Source organism: Podarcis vaucheri (genome assembly GCF_965113315.1).
Source record: "Podarcis vaucheri genome assembly, chromosome: 2".
Lineage (NCBI taxonomy): Eukaryota > Metazoa > Chordata > Lepidosauria > Squamata > Lacertidae > Podarcis > Podarcis vaucheri.
This window is the reverse complement of record NC_138760.1, coordinates 122165579-122183915: the sequence shown is the minus strand read 5'-3', so window position 1 is coordinate 122183915 and position 18337 is coordinate 122165579. Positions and strand designations below refer to the sequence as shown.

The 18337-nt window shown below is 47.0% G+C and overlaps 2 protein-coding genes across 4 annotated transcripts; one reads left to right on the top strand and one right to left on the bottom strand.

Annotated features, from left to right (window-relative positions):
* Positions 1-2054: 2054 nt before the first annotated feature.
* On the bottom strand, positions 2055-10249 carry LOC309524820 (uncharacterized protein). Of its 3 annotated transcripts, XM_082209910.1 has the most exons (5): positions 10049-10249; positions 9714-9778; positions 8225-8766; positions 4434-4563; positions 2055-3416 (listed from the first exon to the last, which is right to left on the bottom strand). In XM_082209910.1, exons 2-5 carry the CDS (start codon positions 9760-9762, stop codon positions 2566-2568), a joined length of 1572 nt encoding a protein of 523 aa, XP_082066036.1. In that variant the 5' UTR covers positions 9763-9778; positions 10049-10249; the 3' UTR covers positions 2055-2565. The 3 variants fall into 3 exon arrangements, with proteins under 3 accessions (XP_082066036.1, XP_082066037.1, XP_082066035.1); XM_082209911.1 differs by lacking the exon at positions 9714-9778 and having other exon boundaries at positions 10049-10240; XM_082209909.1 differs by lacking the exons at positions 9714-9778; positions 10049-10249 and having other exon boundaries at positions 8225-8983.
* Positions 10250-12087: 1838 nt separating this feature from the next.
* Positions 12088-16451, top strand: LOC309526195 (uncharacterized protein; the record flags this gene model as incomplete). Its single annotated transcript, XM_082212110.1, has 3 exons — positions 12088-12336; positions 12574-12694; positions 13368-16451. The coding sequence occupies 3 exons, from the start codon at positions 12088-12090 to the stop codon at positions 14738-14740; spliced, it is 1743 nt and encodes a 580-aa protein (XP_082068236.1). The 3' UTR covers positions 14741-16451.
* Between the last annotated feature and the right edge of the window lie 1886 nt (positions 16452-18337).

Below are 18337 nucleotides of genomic sequence, written 5' to 3'. Positions count from 1 at the left end.
AGCAGTTGGGAGCAACTAAGACAGGATTTGGAGCGTCCTGATGGCACCCAATTCTGCTTCATAACATGTGAATCAGGTGTGGCTGTGCAACAACTGGATTGGTGCCAAGGCACAGCTGGATGAGAGCCAATAAACTGGTCTTGATGGCTGACCTATCTCTTTTGATCTGATGTAGTGATTTATCATTTGCACTTGGATTTCCGAAGGCAAATTTATTCTTGATTTTACATGGTTCACCATCACGGCATATTTTTTTATATTGGCAGTTAATATTGCAAATAAATAATATAAATATTTGAGGTCTGTCCAGGAGGGTGTGTATAGAGAGCAGCCCGTGCCAGCGGCAACGTTCTCCCATGGTTTGGGATGCAAAATATGTGCTCACAGACTCTCCATTCACCCGAATCTTCTTCCCCTTCGCCAGAATTCTTGTCCCCCCCTCCTCTTTTTTTAGAGCAAACCATGGTGCAGTGTTACATTGACAACAGCGCTAATTCTAACCATGGTTATCTTCAGACAAGACTGCAACCAGAATCTTAAGCAGGTGTCAGGCTGGAGCCAGCAAGCGAACAGCAGCAGCTGCCAGACTTGGACGGCAGCCCAGGAGACAAAGGGAGGTTTGTCATGGGAAGATCAGAGGAAAGGGCAGGGGGGAGCTCACAGCCCAGAGAAATAATAATAATAATAATAATTTATTATTTATACCCCGCCCATCTGGCTGGGTCTCCCCAGCCACTCTGGGCGGCTTCCACAGAAACCAAAAAACACTAAAATATCATACATTAAAAGCTTCCCTGAATAGGGCCGCCTTAAGATGTTTTCTGAATGTCAGGTAGTTTTCCATCACCTTGACATCCGATGGGAGGGCATTCCACAGGGCGGGCGCCACCACCGAAAAGGCCCTCTGCCTGGTTCCCTGTAGCTTCGCTTCTCGCAATGAGGGAACCGCCAGAAGGCCCTCGGCGCTGGACCTCAGTGTCCGGGCAGAACGATGGGGGTGGAGACGCTCCTTCAGGTATACTGGGCCGAAGCCGTTTAGGGCTTTAAAGGTCAACACCAACACTTTGAATTGTGCTCGGAAACGTACTGGGAGCCAATGTAGGTCTTTCAAGACCGGTGTTATGTGGTCTCGGCGGCCGCCCCCAGTCACCAGTCTAGCTGCCGCATTCTGGATTAGTTGTAGTTTCCGAGTCACCTTCAAAGGTAGCCCCACGTAGAGCGCATTGCAGTAGTCCAAGCGGGAGATAACTAGAGCATGCACCACTCTGGCCAGACAGTCAGCGGGCAAGTAGGGTCTCAGCCTGCGTACCAGGTGGAGTTGGTAGACAGCTGCCCTGGATACAGAATTGACCTGTGCCTCCATGGACAGCTGTGAGTCCAAAATGACTCCCAGGCTACGCACCTGGTCCTTCAGGGGCACAGTTACCCCATTCAGGACCAGGGAGTCCTCCACACCAGCCCGCCCCCTGTCCCCCAAAAACAGTACTTCTGTCTTGTCAGGATTCAACTTCAATCCATTAGCCGCCATCCATCCTCCAACCGCCTCCAGGCACTCACACAGGACCTTCACCGCCTTCACTGGTTCTGATTTGAAAGAAAGGTAGAGCTGGGTATCATCTGCATATTGATGGACACCCAGTCCAAACCCCCTGATGATCTCTCCCAGCGGCTTCATATAGATGTTAAAAAGCATGGGGGAGAGGACGGAACCCTGAGGCACCCCACAAGTGAGGGCCCAAGGGTCTGAACACTCATCCCCCACCACCACTTTCTGAACACGGCCCAGGAGAAAGGAGCGAAACCACTGTATAACCAGTGTATAACAGAAACACAGGACTTAGCAGACGATAGCTTGTCCAAACCAGTTTGCAAACCTCTCAGCGTGCAAGAATGCAGAAGAGGAGGGGTACAAGAAAAGGGGATATTGAAGCAACGGAAGAGCTTTGTTTTTGCGCATTGTTTCCGGAGGAAGAAGAACAACGCTGAGGATTTAGTTGAGTCATCATCAGGGTAGCCATAAGTCACGGGGCCGAGAGCTCCAGACAAGCGGCATGTTTTTTCTGGAATAAAACCAACTTTTAATTGACTGTACGTGTACGCATCTTGCTGCCACTACTGCAGGTGTGCAAATCCTGATTAACACGAGCTACAGGTAGACACAATCCTGAGCTATGGTTAAGTCCACTGAGGGAAAGAAGCAGGGTGTACTATAGAGGAGATGGGGAGCGAATCTGTGGCATGATATTAATCTCCAACCATGGTTAGATTGGGAAAGTTATGTTTGCACACATTATTTGTATGTTTTTAGAAACTGTAAGGACCAAGCTATTCCTGAGCTGCTGATCACAGCCTCTCTCTGTCCACCTCCATCGTGGAAACAAGACAATATGGATTTCTACCTGAAGCCCTCTACCCATATTCTTGGACAAGCTGTGACTCGCCAGATATTGCTGGACTACAACTCCCATCATTCCCAAACATTGGGTCATGCTAGCTTAGACTGGTGGGAGTGGGAGTTCCAAACATCTGGAGAACCACAGGTTCCCTCATCCTTGCTCTGTACTTTTATTCTTTCTCCTCAGTGTAGGTCCCCTTGTGCTTCATAAGGCTGAGTTTCTGATGGAAGCCTTTGCCGCAGTCTACGCAGTTCCATCGCTTCACACCCATGTGGACTCTCTTATGCCTTATCAGGTGAGAGCTGGTGCTGAAGCTTCTTCCGCACTCGGCACACTCGTACGGTTTCTCTCCAGTGTGGGTCCTCTTGTGCGCAACCAGTTCTCCTTTCTGAATGAAGCTTTTCCCGCAGTCTGAGCACTCGTACGGCTTCTCCCCCGTATGGGTCCTTCTGTGTCTTATCAGGGACGCATTATGGCTGAAGCTTTGTCCACAAGCCAAGCACGTGTATGGTTTCTCCCCCGTGTGAACCCTCTTGTGGTTTATGAGATTCGAGGTGGTGCTGAAGCTTTTCCCGCACTCTGAGCACTCGTAGGGCCTCTCCCCCGTGTGGGTCCTCTCGTGTATCATCAGGTTCGTCCTTCCGTTTGAGATTTTCCCACAGTATGAGCATTTGAATGCCTTTTCTCCCTTCTGCATCCTCTGACGATTGAGAAGGACCAAGTTCTGGGAGAAACTTTTCCCAGTGTCAGAGGCCATCTTTTCTCTCTTACACCAATGAACCCTCCCTTGGAAGGGCCTTTCATCACATTCCTTGGAATGAACAGTGTTTTCTGCTGCTGTTCCCAGATCGACTTCCTGGTGATGTATGGGTCTTTGCTGACCTATATCCCTCACTTCCTCCTCAGTGGCCTGGAGGGATAGGCTTTCAGCACTTTTCAAGGATGTTGTATCAACGTTCATGCAGTCAAGTCTTTCCAGCTCAGGATCCTCCTCCTTCATCCTCACTTGCATATCACCTGCTGGAAGACATCGAAAAACAACCTGTTACCTCTTCTTACCTTACATATTGCCTCCAATAATAATAATACAGTGGTACCTCGGGTTAAGTACTTAATTTGTTCTGGAGGTCCGTTCTTAACCTGAAATTGTTCTTAACCTGAAGCACCACTTTAGCTAATGGGGTCTCCTGCTGCCGCCGCGCTGCCACTGCACAATTTCTGTTCTCATCCTGAAGCAAAGTTATTAACCCGAGGTACTATTTCTGGGTTAGCGGAATCTGTAACCAGAAGCGTATGTAACCTGAAGTGTATGTAACCCGAGGTACCACTGTACAGGATAGCTAATGTGATGTATTGGTTTTAGGAGGAGTGGAGTGACTCCGGCCTGGGGCCTTCTTTATCTGGTTCTCATGACTCTCCTCATTCTTCCCCTACCCCCAGACCCCTCCCCTGCCCTCCGTGCCCCTCTCAAGTGCTCCTCAGAGGAACTGGCTCCATTTACCTGACCCTTTTTCTGCTCTGGCAGGGTTCTTCACCAACCTGGTACTCCCAGCTGTTGTGGGCTACAACTCCCATTAACCAGCTGTGTTGGCTGGGGCTGATGGGAGTTGTAGTCCTGAGCTGAAAAGTCCATATTTTGTAGTCCCAAAACTAAGGTGGAGAATCAGCTCTAAGCCATTGTTTCCTTGCTGGCAGCTGAAATTGTGGTTTGGGTTCTAAGCCACGGTTAGTGCAAACTATTGTGTGGCATGAAACCTGAACGGAGCCAGTGGTCAAACAACAACAACAGCAACAACAATAATAAATTTATTAGCACCCATCCATCTGACTGGGTTGCCACTGCCAACATATATAAAAAAAATAATAAAACATTAAAAATCTTCCCAATACAGGGCTGTTCCCTAAACAGGCCCACAGAAAGAGGTTTCTGTGCAGGACAGCCAATAATTCTGTCAAAGAGCAGTGCTGGAAAGGGAATGACAGAAACAACCTCAGGAAAAGAAACTCGTTAACATTTAGCCATAATAAAATCCTTACCCACCAGCTTGGTCTCCCCATCTTCGCCCTCTTGCTTGGCTTCCAGCAAGAGGTGGATTTCCATGGTGGTTGATGAATTCTGCTCCAACATAGGCAAGTTAGCAGGCCCTTCTTCTGAAAGGCCAGGGACCTGGAACAGGAAGAGGCACACAGTTCAGGGGTCACAGCTCAGAGGCAGAGCAGAAGGTCCCTAATTCAATACCCTACCTTCACAAAGGGCCAGGAGAGCAAGTGTCAATCTGTGTAGGCAGACCTGAGCTAAGTGACAATGTGCTAAATATTTATTTGCTAACCTTTATACAGACTTTCTTCAAAGGAATCTTGGGCTAGACCTTCCCGGAAGTCTCTGGTGTTGTTGGCATCTGCCTTTCTCGAGAAACAGTGGTGTATTCAGTGAAACCACAGCCTCCCGTGTTGTTTTTGCTGCATAATTGACACTAGAGCTACATGCCTGGAGCACAAGCCTGGGTGGTGTACATGGAGGTCCTGGGATACCCAGAGGACAAAAAACCCCTCTCAACCTTGCTGATGTGGTCCAAAGGAAAGCAGAGCAATACATCTGGCACCAGCTTGGCTGCAGAAGTTGCCGGAAGGAGAGGTACAAGCAGGGCCGTCTTTAGCAGATGCGGCGCCGGGGTGCAAATATTCACCCAGCGCCCCCAAATTACCACGGATAGTGTTGGGGTGGCTGCAGCTGCACACTGCCAGCCATTGGGGGGCGCACCTCTCTCCCATGCCGCTGCGGGACAACGATCCCCGCAGAGGCTTGGGAGCGGCCGCCAAGACCACATAACACCGGTCCTGAGAGATCTGCATTGGCTCCCAGTATGTTTCCGAGCACAATTCAAAGTGTTGGTGCTGACCTTTAAAGCCCTAAATGGCCTCAGCCCAGTATACCTGAAGGAGCGTCTCCACCCCCATTGTTCTACCTGGACACTGAGGTCCAGCGCCGAGGGCCTTCTGGCGGTTCCCTCACTGCGAGAAGCCAAGTTACAGGGAACCAGGCAGAGGGCCTTCTTGGTAGTGGCGCCCTCCCTGTGGAACGCCCTCCCACCAGATGTCAAATAGAACAACAACTACCAGACTTTTAGAAGGCATCTGAAGGCAGCCCGGTTTAGGGAAGCTTTTAATGTTTGATGTATTACGGTATTTTAATATTTTGTTGGAAGCCGCCCCAAGTGGCTGGGGAAGCCCAGCCAGATGGGCGGGGTATAAATAATAAATTATTATTATTATTATTATTATTATTATTATTATTATTATTATTATTTCCTCCCAAGCCTCCTCGGGAGGAGAGTGATCCCCGCAGAGGCTTGGGAGGGAAGTTGTGTGCCCGCCAGCCATATGGTTGGCTGGGCGCAGCTGGCGGGTATGCAGGGAAAGTGGAGGCCGCCAGCAAAGCTGTGCAGCTCCCCCACTTGCTAGGGCACCCCAAAGAGGTGGCACCCTGGCGCAACGCACCACTAAGCGCTATGGGAAAGACGCCTCTGGGTACAAGGTGCAATCCAACCACAATACCTCAAGGTCTGCCTCTTTCCATATGAACATTCCTAGACCTTAAGATCATCTTCTGAGGGCCTTCTTTGTGTGCCTCCTCCATGTGAGGCCTGGAAGGTGGCAACACAAGAAGGGGCCTTTTCTGCGGTGGCTCCCCATCTGTGGAATGCTCTCCCCAGGGAGGTTCGTCTGGCACCTGCATTATACACCTGTAGGCACCAGGCAAAAATGTTCCTATTTAACCAGGGCTTTGGCTGTTTGACATCCAATGCTCTTTTAAAATGAGTTGGGGAGGTGGGCGTGTTAGATGTATCATCACTGAAGCAGTCAAATACAACATTTCCTGTTGCCTAGAGTGGACACACAGGGAAATGTTGCTCCAGACAGGGAGGACTTCCTGTCATACCAGCTCTGGAGCATCCTCCCTGTGTGTGTGTGTGTGACCAAATAGATGGGCGTGACCCTATAAAATGTCAGCATCGCCCTAGAGCCAGTGCGCCAACTGGACTCATGTACCTCAACCCCGACTGGGCTAGGCGAGCTGGGTAGCACCGCCAGAGACCTCCTTCTCGCAGGAACAGGTCACAGTGCTGTGGACTCACAGCTTAGAGCTGAGAGCACCGGATTCACTGTCTCAATACTACAGTCGTTGCGCAGCAGAGTTTTGCAGAGTCTTGCAGAGTATAAACCACTCGGAGAGCAGCTCTGTAGAATATCTTCCTTTTATTCTGTAACTACAACTATGATACAAAACTATATACAGAGCTGAATATTCTAAGCATAAATCAATGCTACACTGAGAGTCTGCAGCTGCACTTAGCAGCAATCTTATCTCTAGGATCTCTAACACTCTCACTCTCTCCGATACACTGACTGACTGACTCTCTCTCACACACAGAGATATGTTGCTGGGCAGAATAAGTAAATAGGCAGGACACGCCTCCTCCTCTCTGTGGAGAGTCAGCAGAGACCATCAGGAGATCATCAGGAGATTCTTGGGTATGGGAGGGGTGAAATCTCCTCATAAAAAGGGCTAGTCATGCAGCAATCTTCCTCTTCTGCTCTTTTGCCATCTTCCTCTCTTCTGGCTCTTAGCCAGCAGCACACGGCTCCTCCTTACAGAGGATGGAAGCCACAAGGTAGAAAGTCTGAGGGCTAGCTCAGACTTCTTCTCTCTACAAATGTAACTGTAACCACAAGATAAAGCCTGCCTTCAGGACAATACTGTGAAGTGAATGTAAGTAATCTTGACTCTTACTTTTAAACACGACTGTCACGTTATTATTATTTTAAGAGGGAAATAAAGGGGGGAAACTTACCAGGAACAATCCAGACTGGACATGTCAGACTGGATTGCTCAACTTAAATGATGCTAACGAATCCATCAACTTGCTTCCAGCAATGTGCAAGGGAATGTGCTCTGCTGCTTGCTCACTAGCATGAGTGAGGAGGGATAATATTTAATCAAAATAATAATAATAATAATAATAATAATAATAATAATTTATTTATACTCCACCCATCTGGCTGAGTTTCCCCAGCCACTCTGGGTGGCTTCCAATCGAGTTTTAAAAACAATACAGCATTAAATATTAAAAACTTCCCTAAACAGGGATGCCTTCAGATGTCTTTTAAAGATAAGATAGCTGCTTATTTCCTTCACATCTGAAGGGAGGGCGTTCCACAAGGCAGGCGCCACTACCAAGAAGGCCCTCTGTCTGGTTCCCTGTAACCTCACTTCTCGCAATGAGGGAACTGCTAGAAGGCCATCGGCGCTGGATCTCAGTGTCCGGGCTGAACGATGGGGGTGGAGACACTCCCTCAGGTATACTGGACCAAGACCCTTCAGGGCTTTAAAGGTCAGCACCAACACTTTGAATTGTGCTCGGAAACGTACTGGGAGCCAATGCAGATCTCTCAGGACTGGTGTTAAGTTGTCCCGGCAGCCATTCCCAGTCACCAGTCTAGCTGCCGCATTCTGGATTAATTGCAGTTTCTGGGTCACCTTCAAGGTAGCCCCATGTAGAGCATATCCTCTTCTACTTTCCTCAACATCCCCACAGGGCGGTTATTGGGTTTTTAGGTTATTTGCTCTATTGTCTAAGACACTGACTGGCAACAGCTCTTCAGGATTTTCAGTGAGAGACTCTCCCAGCCCTACAGATACCGAGGCCTGAACCCGGGACCTTTTGCATGCAAAGCAGATTGGATGGACCTTTGTCCTGACGCCACAGGTCTCTTTTTATGCTGCCGTCCACAGGTGCATTAAGGTGAACAGCATGCAAAACCCTCACCTCTTGTTCTGTTCTCATGGCCTCCTGGTGGATCTTCATCAAGAAATCCTCCACCTGAGCCACAGCCTCCGTGCAGTTCCCCGGACCACGTTCCCAGACCCAGCTCTGCATCTCCTGGGGCAGGATGGTCAGGAACTGCTCCAGAACCACCAGGTCCACGATCTGCTCCTTGGTGTGTCTGTCTGGCTTCAGCCACCGATAGCAGAGTTCCTGGAGATGATTGCACACGTCTCGAGGGCCATCAGTCTCCAGGTAGCAGAACTGCCTGAAGCTTTGGCGCCGCATCTCCAAGCTGGCAGCATCCTCATCCAGAATCTCTTCCTTCACTTCCACAGGAGAATCTTCCCTTCTACTAGGCCACCTGCTGAAAGAGACCTGGGTATCCTTATGAACTCCCATGGACATCTGTTGAGGCACCTGCAAGCTTTTCCACCCTGAAAATGGGGCCTGCATCTGCAGTGGCAAAACCTTCTGCCGCTGAGATTCCCAGCCCTGCGGGTCTTGCTCCTCCATTTTCAGGTCTTGCTCCTCCATTTTTATTCCTGGAAAAGAAAAGCAATGCCAATAAGCAACAGCCGATGAAAACTGGGCATGTTTACTCTCCCCTAATAGACACATTTTATTAATAAAAAATATGGCATATGTGCTATCAACCATCCATGACTCATGGATGGGGAACATGTGACCCTGCAGATATTGCTGGACTACAATTCCCATCATCCTTGGTTGTTGGCCTTGCTGGCTGGGGCCTGATGGGAACTGCATTCAACAATGTCTGAAGGGCCCCTGGTTTATACAGGAAGCTGCCTTATGTCAAGTCAGACTGTCAGCTGCTCTCCAGGGTTCCAGGCATTAAGAGTTTCATGCTCTACAGAAGTGTTTCCCAAACTTGGGCCTCCAGCTATTTTTGAACTACAATTCCTATCATCCCTGACCACTGGTCCTGCTAGGTAGGAATGATGGGAGTTGTAAGTTCAAAAACAGTTGGAGACTCAAGATTGGGAAACCTTGTTCTACAAGCAAGAGGCTGGGATGAAACCTCTGCTTACAGTAAATATTAAAATTAACAATAAAAACAGCTAATAACATTTAAACAAAGACAAAAACCAACAGTGAAAGATATTAAAACATGCCAGCATCTATGTGTCTGCATAGGTTTGCCTAAACAAAAATGTTTTTAAGCAGGTGCTGCAAAGAGCACAGCGAAGGCGGCCTGCCTGATGTCAAGAGTTTCTGACTTTTAGAAGACATCTGAAGGCAGTCCTGTTTAGGGAAGTTTTTAATGTTTGACGTTTTATCGTGTTTTTGGTAATTCTGTTGAGAGTTGCCCAGAGTGGCTGGGGAAAACCCAGCCAGATGGGTGGGGTATTATTATTATTATTATTATTATTATTATTATTAACAGACAGACAGGCAGGGATCTCCAACATGTTGGCCCTGCCACACTAAAGGATAAATTTTACAGCTGCAGAAGGAGTATGTGTGGCACCTGTTAACATTGCCAGTTCTGCGGATCCAAAGTGTCTGAACCGGCACATATTCGGTGCGGTGATCCTGAAGGTATGATGAAGATTATAATAATAAATAAATACAATTTGTGATTAGCACAGCACCCATTCTTCCTTCACAACCAATATCAGTGGTCCTTCCTAGCTGATCTGACGCCCTTGGTGAGAGGGGAAGCCCTGATCTCCACTGAGCCCGAGGGCACTTGCTGAGCCTGAGAAGAGTCTCATCTCTCACCCTCTGCTTGCTCTCCCAACAGATCCCCTTCTGCTAGATTCCGCTCAATCCACTTCCCCTCCCCTCCTTCCTTGAACTCACCTGCTTCAGGCAGGCTTTGCATTGCTCGCCCTTGGCAGCAGCCCCCTAATCGCTCCAAGGATAAGAAACCCAAAAGAGGGGAGCAGGGATTTGTTTTTCAATTAAAAAAAAAAAGGAGGAGGGGAAAGTGGCTTTGCTTTCCTGAGTTCTCCCCCAATTTGTCACACATACCCGGCCACTCTAGGCATCCTCGTTCAGTGCCCTTTAACTCTTTCAGTGCCTCGCAGCAAACGGTGGAGTTCATTGGTGCGTCCCCCGCCCCCAGATCATTAATGTTGGAAAGTCTGTTTCCATTCGGGAACTCGCAATTTTTCAAAAAAGAGGGAATGAGCGCCACCTGCCTGATTAGGTGTTTCCTGTTCAGCAAAAGGACCGCATTGCAATAGACAGTCGTTAAGTCCCATTAAGTTCAATGGGATTTACTCCTAGGCAAGTGTATGCCCATTGAAGCCCCTCTGCAGACACCCACAAATTGGTATTGTCTCTTCTGAGTTCCCCGACTGTGCAATATATTTATGGTTCTTTGTTTGGTTCAGTATTATTCAAAGCAGCCTTTAAGAACACCCGGCCTCCCGGGTTACGTACAAACTTAAACCCAGTACTGAACTCGCTGGTTGGTATCTTATCATCACGCTCCAAATTGCAGCCTTACAAAGAGTGTGAAAGCTTTACAGAAGGAGCAGGTGTATCCCTGATTTACAGAAGGCTTGTTCGCACGTTACACTGAACACTGGTGCACACTGTCTCTGCATATGTGCAGGTGCTCTTGCGAAAGAGTGAGCCCTTGTTGATCTGCATATCACAGCTGCTGCGTACACAGGTGTCTAGGCTGTCGACTTGTGAAACGCTACACGTCAGCAACTGTACGCGTGTGAAATACTTGTGTACAGAGAGGTATACTGCACAGACTGTGCACTCATCGAATGTAACATGTGAACACTCCTCTTGTATTCACAAGTACACTGGTTGTGCATCACTTGAATGCAACATGTGGACACACGACACTCACACTGCGATGTATTTTTTAAGTTGGTATTTGCTAGGATATGTGATGCTGTACAAAACTCTGCAAATTAAATAAGTAAACAATAGCAATACGCCTACAGATACAGAAATAGGGAGAGATGGAGGCTAAGGGAGAGGATACATTTATTATGAATCAAAAGGGGTTAGTCTAAAACTTCTGCTCCCCACCACCCATTAGTAAAAGGTGTGCAATGCCAGGAATAATCTTTGTGTCGAAGGGAAGAGTTAAACTGACAACTCTCCCGTTCCTAGATAGGCAAGGGCTGGGTGCGTCTTGGAGGGGCATTGACTTCCTGTTCCTGCCCATCCCCATAGCTTTGGTGCAATAAATAGCTGGGGGCGGGGAGGGGGTATTTTGCCTTAGGAGACTTTGGCTCCAGGGATCTGAATCCCCAGCACTGGAAACAGTAGCGAGAGGTAAGTTGAGTAGGGGATGAAGCGGAAAGGCAGAGATCAGCTGGTAGGCGAAAGAGTGAGAGAAACGGCAGAAAAGGGACGGGATTGCAATTGGCCGGTCAGGGTTGCAAACAGGGAGAAGACATGCAAAGGACCCAGACCTTGCGGGTTGTCTGTGCACCAATGCGCCCTTTTCGAACTGGGAAAGGAGCAAGGCTAAGAGATGCAAAAACACTGGAGAGAAAACAAGGTTTCTCTAACTAAGTGTCAGCCTTAAGCTTATGGGGAAGGGAACCTGTGGCTCTCTAGATGTAGGGGGAGGACAGCAACTCAGAGCGCCTGCCTTGCAGTCAGAAGTTTCCAGGTTCAATCCCCACCCGAGCGTCTGCATTTCTTAATGCAAACTCTCTTTTCTAGTCCAGGAGCTTCAGTGAGAATAAAAAATGGAAGTGCATGAACCACCAGGACCTGGACCAAGCGAGCGATTGGATGCAGGAAGAGGCAAACCCCACATCCCTCAAATGGGAGCCACCAGGGAGTTACTGACGGGGGCTGCCCCACAGCCCGTTAAGCAAGAACCGAATGAGCTGGGCTGGGAAGGCCAGTGGCCAGGATTCATGGAGAAAACTCAACGGCTGCTTGAGCCCACCTCAGGAGAGGGTGCTGAGGGATTCCAGGTCTCCTTTGAAGGAGCTGAGGGCAGCCTGGAGCACAGAGGAGGGGACACGTCTAGCACCCCGCTGGGCCTCAGCCGAGAGAGCCTGGATTCTTCAGTGAAAGTGAAGGAAGAGATTCTGGAGGACGAGGACACTGTCAGCAGCTACTTCAAGGAATTCACTGGCCAAAGAGCCATGGAGGCCCCAGAGGTAATTTAGCCTACTCTGGGAAGCTTTGCAACCAGGATTTATTCAACCTTCCCCTTCTGCCCATCTATATTGTGCAATAAATCTCAATTTTATAGGGACTTGACACAGCCACACGAAGCTTGTCCTGCATGGTTGTTCCCTCAGTGCTGGGTGGAGTGGTGACTGCGAGAAATCAGAATTATTGGCATTGATGCAGACTTTCTAATTTGTATCTCCCCACCTCCCTTTCTATTTCAGATGCCACCAGGATCCGTTGAAGACGTGGCAGCTGATTATCCCAAGTTAATCTCAAATCCTGTGAAGGGCCAAATTCCTCTGGAAGTCAAGGAGGAGGGTTGCGGAGAGGCCAGCTTGCTGGGTAAGGATTTGAATCCTGAAAGTTAGTATTATTTGGAAACTTCTAGATGCTTCTGATAGGCAGAAGTTTTTCTCCCTCTCTTTCAACACTATGACTCAGGGACATTCAACAACCTGAATGCTGGAAGATTCAGTACACATTTGTAAGGCTTGTATTTCTGCACTCCTTTGGGTTTCCCTGAGCCTGTTGGTGTGTGGATGGTAGCTTTTTGGCTACATCACTTACAGGAAAAACTCAGTCTTAATAATAATAATAATAATAATAATAATAATAATAATAATAATAATAATTTATTTATACCCCGCCCATCTGGCTGGGCCTCCCCAGCCACTCTGGGCGGCTTCCATAAAAACCAAAAATACAATAAAATATCACACGTTAAAAACTTCCCTGAACAGGGCTGCCTTAAGATGTCTCCTGAATGTCAGGTAGTTGTTTATCGGCTTGACATCTGCTGGAAGGGTGTTCCACAGGGCGGGCGCCACTACCGAGAAGGCCCTCTGCCTGGTTCCCTGTAGCTTTGCTTCTCGCAATGAGGGAACCGCCAGAAGGCCCTCGGCGCTGGACCTCCACTTAAGAGTGGAGGATTGGGTAATTCACTTTATTCCTTTGAGAAAACTTTTTCTATCTCCAGTACAGGGTTTAACTCATGCCGTTATTCTGTTTCTTCCAGTAGGCCAAGAGTGGGAGAGTGTAAAGGAGGCTTTTCCACTTAAGCAAATTGACACCAGTGGAATCTCCTTGGAAAGAGCTAAAGGGGTGTTTTTCCTGGGTGGCGAGGTGGACGAGATCCCTGCAGTTCAAGAATCCAGGCAGGAGTACCGTCAGTGGACCATTCCAGAATACAGGTTACTTTGTGAGGAAGGTAACAGTGACTCGTGCAAAGGAAGTTTCCAAGATAAATTATTGAGGCATGAGGCAATACAGATGGACTCAGAGTGTGGAAAGAACTTCTGTCAGGACGTTGATCTAACTAAGAATCAGAAAATGCTGTACACATGCACATTCTGTGGGAAAATTGCTAACAGGAGAGCAGACCTTCTTGTCCACGAGAGAACCCACACTGGAGAAAAACCATACAAGTGCTCCGAGTGTGGGAAAAGCTTTAATACCACGTCTTACTTCACAAAACACAAAAGAATACACACGGGAGAGAAACCGTATAAATGTTCAGAGTGCGGGCAAAGCTTCTGTCAGAAAGGGAATCTGGTTTCACATGTCAGAATCCACACGGGGGAGAAACCATATAAGTGTGGGGAGTGCGGACAAAGCTTCAGTCAAAGGAAAATCCTTGGTAAACACCAGAGGATTCACACGGGAGAGAAACCGTATAAGTGTTTAGAATGCGGGCAAAGCTTCAGTCAGGCATCACATCTCCTTACGCACAGAAGGACCCACACAGGAGAAAAACCTCATAAATGCTCAGACTGTGGGAAAAGCTTTAATCAGAAAGGAGACCTTGTTATCCACAAGAGAAAGCACACTGGGCAAAAGCCATATGAATGCTCTGAGTGTGGGAAAAGCTTTAGCACAGGCTATCAGTTCATAAACCATAAAAGGTTACATACAGGGGAGAAACCCTATACTTGCTCAGAATGTGGACAGAGCTTTAATTGGAAGTCAAACCTTATTACACACAGGAGAATCCATACTGGTGAGAAGCCATATGTGTGCTCCATCTGTAGGAAAAGTTTCAGCGATAAATCCTCCCTCACTAAACACCTGAGAACCCACACAGGGGAGAAACCCTACAAATGCTCTGATTGTGGGCAAAGTTTCAATTTGAAATCAAACCTTATCACACACCAGAGAACCCATACTGGAGAGAAACCGTATTCGTGCCCTGAGTGTGGGAAAAGCTTAAGTCACAGATCCTCCCTTACGAAGCACATAAGGACCCACACAGGAGAAAAGCCTTATGAGTGCTATGAATGTGGGAAAAGCTTTATTTCTAGCTCTGACTGTAAGAAACACGAAAGGGTACACACACGAGAGAAACCGTACAAACGTGGAAGGAAATGTCCACTATTCCCTCTGTTTCCGTAACAGAAAATCTACATGTGAACCTTTAGGATGTCTGTGAAGAAGAGTTTGGAGTGAAAGCTTCATAAATTTAGACTGTGTGAATAGTTTATGCTGGAGATCAATGGCTACTAGATTTAAAAAAAGTGAAACTATACAGGGTTTTTTATCTCTAGGCAACATTCCATTAATTGCACATGAAAAGCAGACCTCATAGATAGATTCTTGAAATTCCTTGATAAAAATTAAGTCATTGCTAGATTCCACCATATTAATATTTAGTTTAGTTGCTGAAATTCATTGGAGACAGATGGAGCACTAACCTCACTCTCTAACAGCCAGAAGATTATCCAAAACTCAACAGGGAGGATAGGGACAAAACCAGAACTATCATGGGCTCTGGCTCCACCTACTGTTGGCCTCCTTGCCTTCCCGCTACCAGTCACAGTGGGCACCGTTCTCCACTGCTGAACATATGGGTGCTGAACTAATGTTCCAACGTTTTATCTTGCTCTAGAGAAATCTGATGGACTCTGGGCCGAGCATCCAAAAGGTTGGTGTTGGCCCCTTAGAAGATCCAAATATTTATTCACCTATTTTGGAGCGCTGGTGCCTACAAACAAGAGAAGCAAAATAGCTGCTGCTAAAAAAACAACAAAAAACACCTGGAAATATTGTGTGCAGCTAGTAAAATTTGTATTGCATTGGGGTGATTTTGATATTAGTTTGTTTGTTGGTTTCTCCCTCTCTCTTTTTAAAGGTTTTCAATATACCTGTTCTGTATAGTTTTCTTTTCAGCCATTGTTAGCCTCTGTCTGGAGTTTGATGACTGGAAGTTTTGAGTGTGTCAATTCATACACACTTCAGACTCCAGTGATGCTAAATGTAGTTGGTGCACATGCAATGGCTGAAAGAATTGTGTGCAAAGAGTTTTCTTATTAAATTCTAGATCTTCCCCCAATCCTGTTCAATATATACAAATCTCAGGGGAATTCAGCCCCATATACTTGCACCAAAAAACCACAAGTCCTGTCACCTTAAAACATGGACAGGGAACCTCAGGGGCTGAATGTGGCCATGCAGACCTTTCTCTACCCCTGGGAACTCTCTCCAGGCATCCCGAGTGCTTTTGCCTGGCTGGAATGTGTCCTTGAACTCTGATCATGCCTCTTGCTTCCCTGGATGGAAGACACAAAAGAGGTATAAGTGTAGAAAAGTAATATCTGCCCATTTTCACTTCTGGCTTCACTCATCCCTGGCCCACGGACGTTTGCCCAGAAAGGAAAATGGCTCTCAAACCAAAAAAAGTTTCTGCCATCCCTGCCTTAAAGGTAAAAGTAAAGGGACCCCTGACCATTAGGTCCAGTTATGGACCACTCTGGGTTTGCGACGCTCATCTCACTTTATTGGCCAAGGGAGCCGGCGTACAGCCTCCGGGTCATGTGGCCAGCATGACTAAGCCGCTTCTGGCAAACCAGAGCAGCGCACGGAAACGCCATTTACCTTTCCACCGGAGCGGTACCTATTTATCTACTTGCACTTTGATGTGCTTTCGAACTGCTAGGTTGGCAGGAGCAGGGACCGAGCAACGGGAGCTCACTCCGTCGCGGGGATTCGAACCACGACCTTCTGATCGGTAAGCCCTAGGCTCTGTGGTTTAACCCACAGCGCCACCCGCCTTACAGATCAACAAATTAATTGTGGACAAAACATACCTATAGCCATGCTGCTCTGCTGTTTGAGGAGGACCTCCAACAGAAAAAAGAAAAAGGATGACAGCTATATTGCACTCAGAACTAATGTGTCAGAAGTTTGCAGTGCAATCCTGTACGATTCTACTGAACATAGAAATGGTAAGCCCCATTCAATTCAGTTGGTCTTACTCCAAGGAAAATGTAGCTTTCGGCTTTAAGAGGCAGCGTGCCTTTAAGTACGAGTTGCTAAGAAGTCGCCATGGGAATATGCTATAGTCGTCGTGCCTTGCTTATGGGCTTCCCAGAGTTACCTGCCTGGCCACAAAATGTTGCAATATAAGAGTCTTTGAGATGATCCAGAGTGGTTTTTTCATACCACAGAATAGTGAGGAAAAATACAGTGGTACCTCGGGTTACAGATGCTTCAGGTTACAGACGCTTCAGGTTACAGACTCCGCTAACCCAGAAATAGTGCTTCAGGTTAAGAACTTTGCTTCAGGATGAGAACAGAAATTGTGCGGCGGCGGTGGCACAGCAGCAGTGGGAGGCCCCATTAGCTAAAGTGGTGCTTCAGGTTAAGAACAGTTTTAGGTTAAGAACAGACCTCCAGAACGAATTAAGTTCTTAACCCGAGGTACCACTGTATCAGCTTTCTTGAATTCTTGTTTTCGGTTCATGCTACGATTCCAAAGCAGAGGTCCGGGACCACCTGCATAAAAAGTGTGTGTGCTGCCCCTGAACTACTAACCCTCCCTGGGACTGTGAGAATGGGAGAGGAACAATACATTTGCTCTTCTCTCAAAAATTTTCTGTTTTTGTTTTTTTTAAAAAAATAACAATGTGCGCACATAGGTATAAAAATACCTGTGCACATGCTCAGAATGGAAAAAGGGATAAAATGACTGAAAGAAGAGAAAACAGCCCAACCCCAAAACATTTGTCAAGCTTTGTGCCCTGTTGTGAGCAATAAATGGATGAGCCATTGCAATTTTCCAAATGGAATGTGTGGCAGCCGAACTCACCAATTACAGAGGCATCCATAAAAACTGGATCTGAATGACTCACGTGATGAGAAGGTACTGTCTGCAATCACCTTTAGGCTTTCTTACTGTAGGGCTGTCTCTCCCTGTCTCTGTCCCCTTCCCCCCAACCCAGACAAAACCTCAATTGAAGGAGAGTCCTTCACCTCCTGAGAGACTCTGTTCCACTGTCAAATGTCTAATGGCAGTGGCATTTCTATACAGGAGCCACTCATTTTCCAGCTTCATAAAGTGCTGCATGTTGATTGATTTGAAAAACTCAAATAAATAAATTTACAAAAAGAAAGAAAGAAAATAATTCAGTATTTTACCTAAGAAATTGTGTACATGTAAGAGGTGGGGTCGAAGCCCTGAACACCAAACCATGGATTTTACTCCAGTTTTGCTGTTTTATAAAAAAACAACAAAAACAATTTAACATAAGCCTCTTTGCTTAACTTATCCCCAATTAATTTCCCACCAAAACAATAGGACTATAACAATAAACAAAACATAAACAGCTTTACAAAATCAACAAAGTTTATTTAAACAGTCAGAAAGAGGAAAAAACACAGACAAGCCTCATGTAGTAATTATCGTTACTGTTGTTATTTAAATCAAAATAATTCTAAGTCATAGGTTAGGAATACTACACTATGTCCTCAGTAGATGATCACCTCACTTAACTATTGGTGAATTCTTTAAATGCTAGAGTTGTTTCCCTAACCCAGGGAAGAAAGATGTCCCACAGAGGGGCAATTAAATCATCTTCAACAGCCTTTGCTGTTTGTACGCCCTAATAACATTAGCTAGTAGTTATGTAGAGACAGTTCAGTTAGGAACATTAGATGTGGCCTTATACCAAGCCAGACAAACTGGTCCATGTTGCTCAGAATAGTTTGCACTGA